Source organism: Anas acuta, chromosome Z (genome assembly GCF_963932015.1).
Source record: "Anas acuta chromosome Z, bAnaAcu1.1, whole genome shotgun sequence".
In the NCBI taxonomy this organism is placed as follows: domain Eukaryota; kingdom Metazoa; phylum Chordata; class Aves; order Anseriformes; family Anatidae; genus Anas; species Anas acuta.
In genome coordinates this window covers 46,297,672-46,309,832 of record NC_089017.1, presented here as the reverse complement: position 1 = coordinate 46,309,832, position 12,161 = coordinate 46,297,672, and the positions used below count along the sequence as shown (strand labels likewise).

The window sequence follows — 12,161 nt, the reverse complement described above, 5'->3', positions numbered from 1 at the left end:
ACCCTAGGTGAAGGCGCTGAAAGAGAAGATTGAATCAGAAAGGGGGAAAGATGCTTTTCCAGTAGCTGGACAAAAACTAATTTATGCAGGTAATAGATATTTTCAAGATGTTGTATCTGAACCTAACATATTTTTTCTATTCTTCTTTGACTTTGATTTGAATGTTAAGTCTTCTAAAGACGTTAAATTCTGAAAGGCAAACAAGTTTAATCAAAAAGAAAACCAGCAACAAACCTCATTGTCAATGGGACCTCTCAAACTTATATCAGATTTTTGAGGGTTTTAATTCTGTGTTTCTGTTGTTTGTGCTCTCATGGCATAATACGCTAACAGCTTTAGTCTTGGGTTCTGTAAAAAAAAAAAAAAAAAAAAGTATTTAAGCAGATAGCATTTTCTGTTATGGGTCTCTTGTCTTCTATTTGGTTTATTTTGTATATATACCTGAAGCATCCTTCCTGTACCTCAGACAATTTAATAGGTTATTTCTTATAGGTTGACAACAGACACCCACTGCCAAACCCTTGTCTTTTTAGTACAAGTACCTTTGTTTCTGCAATTTGTAATACTTCTAAATTGTCATTAAAAACATGTATTATGTAATAGCAAAAAGCAGGCTAAAGTCACATAAAGGCATGAAATTACTAGGTTTGTACTAACATAGTTTGGTGAAATTTTATGGTAATGTTTTTCTATCATCTTCAACCTGACTGCTCTATTCTGTTACTACTAATGCATAGAGACAGATTTTGTGTTCACTTCATATCAACATTCCATCCCACAACCCACACTTCTACTACTTTTTCCTCTCAAGTCATGGCTAAAAGAAATTTTGGTGGTCTTCTACTTTTCCAGCTTTCTGCTTTGTAAGCAGTACTGGCTTTCCACTTTTAGTAAGATAAAGGCACTCGTCATAGTAGAAAGGTGATAATCCCAACATGAGTCCAGTCTTCACTTGTTTGTAGGAATTCCCACAACTATGTTTCTTAGCAAATTTTGTTCCTTGGCCTTGAGTGAAGATAATGCACATCAAGAATGTGAGCGTGACAGTCCCATATATAATAAAGACATATTAACAAGGTGGAAGGCCTCATGTAATATGTATGTAATTGTATGAAATCATTAATATTTGGTGATTAAAAAAAAGCCAGAATTGTTCTGCAGCATTGTATAAACCACAAGAAGTAGAAAATGTAAAAAATAAGATTTACAATTGAAGTGTACTCTTAGTAATGGTTCACTCCATATTTTCATAACCCTGTCTTTGCTCCTCAAAGATGAATTTTATTTTTTATCTTGTACAAGGGGTACGACAAGGGTGCAATGGTGACATTTTTACGTGGATTAAAATGAACTTTAGAAGTTTCATGCATTGGTAGAGTGATATCCCAGCTGAACCTGATAAGAAATACCCCATTTGTAACTAAAATGGTTTCTTATTTAAAAAAAATAAATCACTGCTAGTCAGCAGTGATTAGTAATCTCTAGTGTTGTCATCTCTATCAGTCTATGAACCCTGAGAGCAGTATGTCTAGAGAAGATTGGTTGCATGCATATATGCGTTGTGCAAGCTCATTCCCAAAAGTGCTTATACAGCAGAAAAGTGGAAATAAGCCTGTGTAGGTTGTGAGTCAGATTCCACACCACCTGCTACATGTATTATTACTACTACAGTATACATAATACGTTCTTGATTATTTGGCCTGAAGGGCCAAGATAAAACCAGTGGGGACTAGGACAGTACCACCTAATTTGTGTTGTAAGTGCCATAGTATTTGTGTACACTTCTCTTGTTTTCCTTGCAATCATCAGTATAAGGATGTCTCCTACTAGTTACAGTTAAATGGTATATTCCACCATGACTGAGGATGGTTTTGAAAGTGTGTATTTTAATCTTGAAATGGGAAGTGATCTTTGGCACTTCTTTGGAAAATGAATCAATTTGGAAAATTTGGAATCTTCCTCAGAAAATGAATCAATTAAAGCAATAAAATATTTTCTGAAAACTCTGTAGTAGAAGCAGCTTTAGAGCAGCTTTGCTCTAAAACTCACTGCAGTACAGACTTCATTTTATGATTTGTGGGATTTCCTTTGAAGTAACTAATTCTACAAAATGCCTATGTGGTTTAATATATTCTTAAGTTCTTGTAGAAGTGAGATAAATAGCCACAGTGCCATCTCTGTTTATAAAGTGTAAGAAGTGGTAGTATAAGACGAAAAGATTTCTACTGTTATCTGATCATTGTCTTTCATCCTTCTATCAAGGTAGCAGGATGTGGAACAGTCATAGCTTTTTCAAATGTTTTAGCCTTCTTTTAAGAATAGATTTTTAAAGTTGTAAAGTCAAGAACTTATCTCAAGTAGATAAACTTAAACTGTGGCAGGGAACCATAAACAGTTCTCTAAATTTAAGTGCTAACAGAAGAGAACAGACAGGAATTTTCTCATTATGTCTAGAGTATATAAGCAGGCATAAGATACTCAGTTCAGCTTATTGTATGCTAAAGTCTTTCCTTTGCATTACTTGTATCTCTGTGTTAAAAGTTAAATCTAGATTTTACACTTCTGTTTTAAATGACTTGAAGCATATTCAACACTTTGAGCAAGTGTCGGGCATTCTACCAAAGTAGAAAGACTGTCTCCTAGCTACCTAGTACTGGGGACATCATAGGAGGAACATTAATAGGAAATATACTGCCAAAACTTAATGGCTGGAATCTTTGTACAGTTATTAGTGTTCGTAAGCCTGCATAAGACTTGTTTTTCTGTGTTTGTGGAGGTCTGTTTTTATAAGGGAAAAGCAAGCTCGTGTAACAATCTGTTGAATGACCTCTTACAAACTTGCATCTGATTTATTTGCCAGGTAAAATTCTTAATGATGATACTGCTCTTAAAGAATACAAAATAGATGAGAAGAACTTTGTGGTGGTTATGGTGACAAAAGTGAGTAATATTTATTTTTGAAAACAAAATTGCATTCACTTTTTTTATTATTATGATGAGTGATTGATTATACATGCCTTGAAACCAATGGATAGTGGTTATCTGAGGATTTTGGTCAACAGTAAAATGATTATGTGAATAGATTTGAAATACTACTTCTCAGACCTTGTGCAACCAAGTTGATTGTTGTTGCTGCTCTGTTCTGAATGTTTATACTGGAGAAAATATTTGCCACTGACAGACTTTGATTTTGCTATTCCTTCTTTATTGTCTCTGGGATATCCTTCCTGGGATTTGCTTAAAAGGAAGACTGGATGCTAGATTATAACTAAATTGATTGTATAGAACTTCTTTCAGTCTTGCCCTGTTGCTTTTCAGCAGCTTAAACCTAGTGGCTTAACAGATAACATATGTCAAAAAATCTTTTGAAAGACTGCAATGGCAAATGGAAGTGAATGATTGTGACACATATTTGAAGTATTTCTACTCAAGCCACTGATTTTCTAGGCATTCCAGATACTTGGAATTTGAATAAAGCTGTCTTCATCTAAGTCTTGAGATACAAGGTTAATTTTGGAGTTAGAGGTCTTCTTCCTGACAAAAAAAAACAACTGTGTTCCTCTGAAGTAAAAACATGTTGCTCCTGTCCAGTGTTGGTTCATTATATTCTCAATTTGAATGCGGCTATTGTTGCACTGTTCCTGAACGAACAAATGTTCTAGTCTGTGGTTTGCCTGGAGAATCAGTGGAAGCAAACTGGTATTGATAGGATTTCAGAGTTCATCTGTCATTTATTTATAGCATAAGAAACAAAGATCCCAGGAAAAATTCATAAATCCAATACCTTGTCATGTCAAAGGACCTGTACTTTGGAGTTGGGCAGTTCTTCAGTATTATGGTCCATTTTTTAAGTCCTTAAGTTAATTTTTCCTACTTTTGAGTCAATTCTGTGCAAAAGATATCTGTTGCATAAGCACAACTGCAAACCTGTTCGGATGCTCAGTACTATTTACGTTTGAGCTTTTTTTCCTATGAATACTTGTTAAAATCATGTTTACCATGTCTGCCGTGTTGGAATCTATTCATTCTCAAACTCTCAGACATAAGGAGGAAATATTTTTTCCTAGTTTAAGAAAACATTATCTGCAAGTGATTTGTCTTGAATAAGTAGTTGTGTTATGCTAAATTCAATAGTTCCTCTTGGTCAGGCAGGAACATGGCTCTGCTGTGTCAGTCCATCTGTAGGTAAGGGACTATAGTGATACAGTTTTCAAAAACTTAATTCCATTAACTTAGCCAGGGGCTGCAATCATTTATATCTAATATGATTAATACATGTTTCCAGTAGTGAGGCATGAAGATTAAATCACAGCCATGTGAGTTTTTGCAAATCTAAATTTTTTTGCTGTAGATCTGGTAACCCTTGATTCTGCTGGATTTTTGGTGGTCACTATTGAACTCAAGCATGTGAAATGTTTTTTATGTAATGCTTTAATTGCAAAGACAACATAATTAAAACTTGTTTCAGGTTAAGTTTAAATCTGTTAGCCTTAATTCTTACCATCTCATGTTACAGAAAATAGCATTTATAATGAAATGTGATTTCTGCCTTTATCACTTCTTTCCAAATGTGAGTGGTGAGAAAACCTTACGCTTGTTACACTTGTCAGAGTCTCTTGACAATCTGAAAATGCACTTTTGTAAAACACGATATTGTTTTCATATTTGGAGTATTGCAGTCTATAAATATTTAGATCTTATCTCTGCATTTCACATCATATGCAAACAGTGTGGATGCTTAGATGTCTGAATAAGCATGGGTGACACTACCAGTTGCCTGTTTAAACACAGAAAGGGGCACTGTAGTTGATATTTTGGAATATTTTAACATTATACTTGTTTAGGCAGCAATGTCAAGCACAAGTGGTCTTAACAGAACTTAATCAACATATTGACTTTAGAAAGCATTGGTTTAGGAGTTTTGTGCTGTGTCTGAATTTTGTTGTCCTCCAATAGCCCAAAGCAGCAGCTGCAGCAACTCAGCAGTCAAATTCTACTGCCACTGTCAGCTTGACAAGTGCAGCTCCCACACCAGCCTCTGCACCAACCCCTGCAGCTGCTCCTGTGCCAGCTCCTGTCCCTACCACTCCAGCACCAGCTGCAGTTGCTTGTGAATCTGCACCTGTGAGTACTCCTAAAGATGAGAAGCCAGCAGAAAAACCACCTGAGGCACCAGCTGCTGTCAGACCATCATCAAATGACAGGTATGAACGAGCTTTCAGTTTGGCTTCTCTGTCCATTTCTGTTGCTTCTAGTTTTGGCTTTAAGTTGAATTTTCCATTGCAGTGTTAGTCCAGTCATTTTTTCTGTTCTGCATATTTTTTCTTTTTAACTCCAGTCTCTGACTAAAGTACAACATTACTGACTGTAGTGTGTACCCCTTTCCCCTTGTACCTTTTTGTGTGGGAATGTGGACTTTTGACTAAATCTATGGAGTGGGGAGTTTAATGACACAGGGCTTATACTCCCTTTAGGCATTTCAGAGTTACTGTGGCCCAGATTTTCTTTCAGATTGATACTCCCCAGTGTGGGGAGCTACTGTTAGCAAAGCTCTTGAAAGAGGTGTGTCCTGTCTTGTTCGTAGACCTCTGGCTGTGTTTTCAATCATACTGGTTAGCTTTGAACCATGCTACTAAGTTCTGTGTTGCTGTAGGACTCTTAATTTTTGGAAAGAGCTTTTTCTTCCAAAATGTAGGCTATAGTATTACTCTTAATCATGTATTATATTAAATCCACAAACTCATTCATTCTGAACAATACTTGGCCCATCTGCAGATAGTTGTGGGAGTTGGAATAGTTTTCAACCTCAATTCTCAACATTCAAGAAAATCTAGTGTGAGTTAGAGATTACGTACATTCCTGTCCTATACTTCTGGCTTTGCTCACCTAAAATTGCTTAAGCACTGCATGGGATAAAAATGTTAACTATAACCTAATGGCCCTCAAAGTACTTCATAACATCAGATCTTCATTTTTCATACTCTGGCTTGCAATTATTTGTATATTATTTATGCGAGTGCTATTGCACAAGACATTAATTTTTAAAATTGTGGTATTTAAATACCATCAAATATTTATTTGATTTGGTGATGAGGAAACAAAATTTGCAATTGGCAAGTATCCTGAAAATCTCAGCACAGATATCTTGCACTAAATATATTAACTGTTGGTTTAATTTTGTAATTCTAAGAAATGGACATATTTTTAATGTGGGGTACAAATGAAACTTCAGTTGTCAATAGAATAACTTAAGTTTTAATGTTAACAAGTAGGATTTTTGCTGCTCACTTTGTTCAGTGGGTTCAAATATTAAATTAAATCTTCAGAACTGGAACACCTTTCCAGATTTTTCATGTAGAAACTGCAGTGTTTTAAAACCTGCATGTGGTAAGGGAGTCTTAGTTTAAAGACATAACGCAACAGAGTAATCTGACAAATACACTGTAGTTATCACCTCCCTTGATTTTTTTTGACTACTTCTTAGTTTTGATTTGCTTTAGAAGTTAAATTACCTTCACTGGTGAAGTTTTTTTTGACCCTTGGCTGGTCAAGCTGGTGCCCTGTTTTGTCTGATTTTTTTTTTCAGTTGTTGTTAAATCTTACTGGCGATAGATACTAGTGAGGTATTCTTGCTAGAACGTTTTTTTTTTTCTCACCAGAAAAATGCATCTATGTGCCTTGCCAGATTTTTAATGGCATCTTCTGCACGCTTACTCAGGTTAATCTGATGATCTTTCACTAGCTGTTGTTATGAGCTGCCAGCTTTGGTAGCCTGATAGACGTGAGGCTGCTGCAGCTTCATGTACCCAGGTCCCTGAAGTATTGAGATCAAGCATGTAGTCCCAGTAGAGCTATACATACACACAGTATGTATATACCTACATATATGGCTGGCTGCACAGGTCATCACAGACCAAAACAGTAGTCGAGCAAGTGTACAGCACCAGCAGTCTTGTCCTGTTCCCATCTGGCTGCTCAAGGGTGAAGCTCACTAGTGGAAAATACACGCATGCATACGTTTGTATAATATGAATCCATCCAGTAGCTGGCCTTAGTCTATTCCAGTAGCTGGACCTAGATCTCCCAATCTCTCCAATTAACATTTGTGCATGCAACCACCTGAGCTCTGCAACCCAACTCCAGCTGCTGATACTCATGCTGTCTTTGTACACATGCACACATGTGCATGGTGAGTCCATGCAGGAACTGTCTGTAGACATGCATTATGCCATGTGGCTGGTCCCTAGGTCCCCTGGTTGCCCAGTTGCCTCATGCATAAAGATGTGAACAAATAGATCTCTTCACTGCCTGGTTGAGGCCTGTGACTGTACCTGTAGCTGACCCCCAGACATTACGGGCCCTTCAGCAGCTGACTCTGACTCGCAGCCCTTCCATACGTAGCTCTCAAGCCTCTTAGCCTGCTCACCAGTTTACTGGGCTTGACGTTCACTGGTGAATGCACACAGATATGTGTAGGCATCCACACAGTACACATGCACTTCAGTCTCTTCAGCTGCCAGCATCCCAGGCATGTGGGCCCCTGTGGCTCCTTCTTCAGTGGCTGGCATTTGGACCTCCATACACACACATGCACAAAGGACAGACACTCCTAATCATGAAAAAATGTTAAAAATCAAGTTTAATTAGAAGGTAGAAAAGACTGGTGATCAGGTGCAGGGCATGGCCAGTCAAGTGCCGTTTACATGTGACTGACCGTTTTTAATCCTTTCTTCCCTCTTTTTTCCCCCCCTCATACTTCTCATCCAGAGTGCCTTGATACTTCCCTTTCCCTGCCTTTTGCTCTTCTAGATAATCCATAATAAGTCTTGCACAATTTCCAACCCCTTTTCCTGGCAATCCATGTGTCCTATCACCCTGTAAGTAGCAATGCCCTGAGTCTGTAAGGAGACCTGGAGAGCCTCTCCACTCCTGTTGACCCATTGAGGGTGTCACCCTCAGTCCATGGGGCTAATCAGCATCAGCTTGTAGCCCTGTCAGGAGCCAAGACGGGCTCCCTTGGCTCTGACTGGGCTATTGGGGTTCCTCAGCCTTCTGTTGTGCCTCTGTGCTCCTTGGTGAGTCTTTTATCCTGTAACATAACAACTTTGATAACCTGAAAAAGAATGATTGCAAATATTGGCAGTTTATTTTACTGGACGAGTGGGATACTGAGATTTTTAATAAATGCTTCCCACTGACCTCCTTGGATACTCATTAAGGTCAGACTGAATTACACCAGTGACTAAGGAGAAGCAGTTAACGAGACTGCTGTGTGCTTTTGAAAAATCCACAGTGTTCTCCCACCCTTTGAAGTATTCAAGCAAACAGATGGCTAATCCCTGAACAGATGGGTAAGAGCCAAAATATTGGGGAATAGAGGGGGGAGGTTGGTCTTTAAGTATTAAAAATGGTAGTATTGTAAGTTTGCAAAATCTTGTCTCACTGTAAGTCCAAGAGAGAGATCTTTGGAAAGCCTATTTTTTTTGGTTGCTTTTTTAAAAGAAAAAACAAAAGGGGCCACTTAGAGTTACAGCTGCTGCTGCTATTTTTGAAAAATAGGAAGTTTTCCAAAGTTTTGTAATTACCATTGCACTTGTCTTCATCTTACAGTACAACAGGTGATACATCTCGATCAAATCTTTTTGAGGATGCTATAAGTGCACTTGGTAAGTGGAGTGTTTTTTTAATGTAGACATTATTTTGGTGCAGCAGAAACAAATGACGGATTAGCAGATATTGACATTCTCTTCTGTATCTGTCATTGTTAAAGTTATAATTGAAGTACGCTTCTTTAAGAATTAAAGTTGATATCTTAGAACCAGCATCAAGAATTCCTTACTGAAGAATATTTCACTTCATATATTTTTATTGTATAAGAGGAAGATCCTTACCATTCCTTTTTTTTTTCATTTTCCTTAATTTCTCTTCTAACTATTCAGTTTGAAGTGGCACGGGTAAAACAGTGGACATAAATATGTATATGCTTTTCTTTTTACCTTTGCTTCCCGTTGAGCAGGTCTGATTAAAACAGCTGATAAAATGGCTGCCTTTATAATTTCCATGTTTTAGCTTTGACAGCATTTTCAAAGTCTATACTTTGATAAATTTATATTAGACAAATTTACCTGCCTCTGTCTGGGTTGAGGAGTGGATGTCTCTGTATACTTATACTTAGTTTACTTTTCTTTGACAGTTTAAGTATCTTCATTTTTTAGTGGAATAAGCAGCATTAAAAAAAAAAGAAACTTCTGCAGCTCAGTTATGCTTACTTTGGTAGATAGGAAATTTCTAGACAAACCCACGCACTCCTTACTACTTAGGCAAATTTTTAGAGTGTTTTTTTTTAGAGTGTATTAAGTTAAGACACAGAAATAAAGAGGAAGGTAGTTTTTTTTTTTCATTTTGTCTTTCATTGTGAACATTAAGCGGCATCCTGGTGCAAAAAGTTAAACTAATCAAAGAAAGTTTCACTTACATTTTTGTGTAGCAGTGTGGGTGCAGTGTAGGCATATGTTGTAAGAAAGAGTTGATTTAGGAGCAAGTATTGTTTAACCTGTACTGGTGGTAGCCACCAGGTTTAGTCTGTCTAACTGCAGCTTACAGTCTTGTGTTATGGCTGTTTCAGACTGAAGAGCTGTATAAGCTGAAATAGGTGATAGTTACTATAAGAAACAACTAATTGAGTTTTCTTACATTCTAAGAGTTACTGCTGGTACGAAAGGTCATGCAGGCTTCCTTAAACATTCATTATACCTTAATGGCAGAGATGTGGTTATCATAATTGTTCATATAAACAATAATGACCAACAAGTTAAATTAAACTGATGGTCTTGATTCATTTATCTTCAGAGTTGACCGATATTTTTTTTTTTTTTAGTGTAGCAGAAGGAGAACACCTCACTTACCTAATTTATATGCAAGTTCTTTGCTTAGTTTCTAGTGTAATAAACCCATGTCCTTAACATTTTGGAAATACTGGGCATTGCGTGTAGTTTTCTGGCTGAGTGTACTGGAAGGGTTAGATGCTAAAACATTTTCAAAGCTAATAGGCATGAGCTCTGTGCTCCCTTTTCTTTAGAAACTGTTTTAAAAGGAACTTGCTTGCACAAATTCCTGTAGTATGTTTTTTCATCCTAAGTGGGATCCTACACGTGTTCTTAGTGTCACTTCTAAGTTACGTTGTCTGAACATAATTTACTTCACTTCAGAAACAGGGATTGTTTTCTACTGAATTGCTTTTGTTTTCAAACATTAAGTCTGACTGGAGATCAGTGTGGCTTTGTGTATTACAGAAAGATCTGCATGTCTTGCAGTTCTGTGCAGACACCTCTTTTTCAGGAGCAGCTTGAGTTTTCTTTAGGCATTGAACAAGAATTATTTTGGGGAGCATAATGAATTGGATTTCAAAGCTCATCCAACTTTAGCATGTTATTTGAAAAACAGAAGCAAAGAGCAGGATCAGTTCAGCACTGACCTCACAGACATTCTTAGTTAACACTATGTAGAAAGAGATGTGACTGTATCATGATATGGCTGATGTGCAATTCCTGAATTATTCTTGATGTTACTTCAGCACTTGTGTAAGTAGACTGTGTATGGAGTACATGTGTCTAGATGCACAGTACTTCTGTTTCCTTTTTGCTTCTTTTTTTTTCCTGTACATAATCTATCATACTGTTCTGGTCTCTACATAGCCTGTATTGAAAAAACACTACGCAAACAGAAATGTTTAAGTGACTAATTAGATCAAAAGGTTTTCTGTGTGCTGTCGACCTTTGTTAGTTCATTATCAACAGTAAGGATAAACTGGTAGTATGCTAGAAAACATGAGCAGAAAGCAATTCAGATTGATACTATTATTTTGAAGTCTGAACAGTAAGAGCTCAGATTACCCAAGGGACGTCAATTTATCTTAATGGGTAATGCACAAGTATCTTTAAGCTAGAGCTGTTTTATTATTTGTTCTTGAGTATATTGCCCTCAGTCATGCATCTGATGATTATTCAGAAGAATTCTTAAACAAATTAAAATGAGCAATGTGCCTGTGCTACTCTTGGGTTGAGTTGAAAAACTTCTCCCTAGTGGTATAAAACATGAGATATTCTTTGGTTCTTCTAATTGCGACTTAGTGGTCTTAGTAGAGTACCATTTGTTTCCTCTACATTTTTATAATCTGTTGTTTTTTATGGTTACTGTTGATTGTACCTTTTTCCTCCAAGTAACTCAGTAAGTTTAAAAAGTCAATAGTAGTGTTCCACTAAAATCAGTAATATTTTTACCTGGAGAAGGAACTGGTGTTTTAGTTCCTGGATTTCTTTTTTTCTTTTCATTTTTTTTTCGGTTTTGTGTGGGAAGTAGCCTTTAAAAGGTTGCTCAGCTGCAATTCAGAATATGGTAATTTTTTCATTGGTGTTTTTGATTTTTTTTAAAGCCTGCTGTCTGCTTTTAACAAAAGAAAATAATGTATTTTATTTAAAAATCATCTTACCTATGATACCATTAGTACACTAATCAGCTCTCCTCTAGTTATTCATATATAATACATGTTATAATATACTGTAATACTTTTTTTCTTGATGTCTGCAGGTATGGTCCAGTTTTAGTCTGTTTATACCCTAAAAGGTGGAGAATTTGGTGTAATGGACATCTAGTCAAATATGCATTAGCTTAGATAGTTTTTTCTCCTTAAACCTCACTAAGGTTGAGAGATTCTTCTGGATATAACTTCCAGTCTTCTGCCTGACTTGATTTGGTTCATGTTAAGTTGATTAAATTACTTTGCTTGTTGTCACCAGCACATAGACAATAGGCTGTTATAAATTTGTTATAAGTCTTTGTCATCTATCTAAGCATAGCTTAGTGCAAAGACTTTATCTGGGAACCTCTCAGTGGCTAGTTTGACAAGCAGGTTTCTGTGTAGAAAGCTTCATTTCCAAACTTATGCTGCAGGAGACGTTTCTTAATTACAGCAGGAATGGAGTGGTAGCTGTAAGGATTGAACAGCATAGAGAGGGAATATTACCTCAGCTATGAAGACAGAAGTGTAACAAGTTCTGCTTTTTTTAATAGAATTTCACAGTGTGGTCATTACCTTGGAACTCTACTATTCCAATCAAATGCATAATGAAACCACCACAATATATTTCGAGTTAAAGCAGCAA

The 12,161-nt window shown here is 36.7% G+C and overlaps 1 protein-coding gene across 1 annotated transcript in view; it reads left to right on the top strand.

Annotated features, from left to right (window-relative positions):
* The window catches only part of RAD23B (RAD23 homolog B, nucleotide excision repair protein), a 39,729-nt gene that overhangs the window by 15,734 nt on the left and 11,834 nt on the right, over nt 1-12,161 (top strand). Inside the window, exons 2-5 of the mRNA XM_068666338.1 lie at nt 8-89; nt 2,861-2,940; nt 4,957-5,204; nt 8,611-8,666. Coding sequence (XP_068522439.1) covers nt 8-89; nt 2,861-2,940; nt 4,957-5,204; nt 8,611-8,666 — 466 coding nt within the window. The remainder of the gene's footprint in view (nt 1-7; nt 90-2,860; nt 2,941-4,956; nt 5,205-8,610; nt 8,667-12,161) is intronic.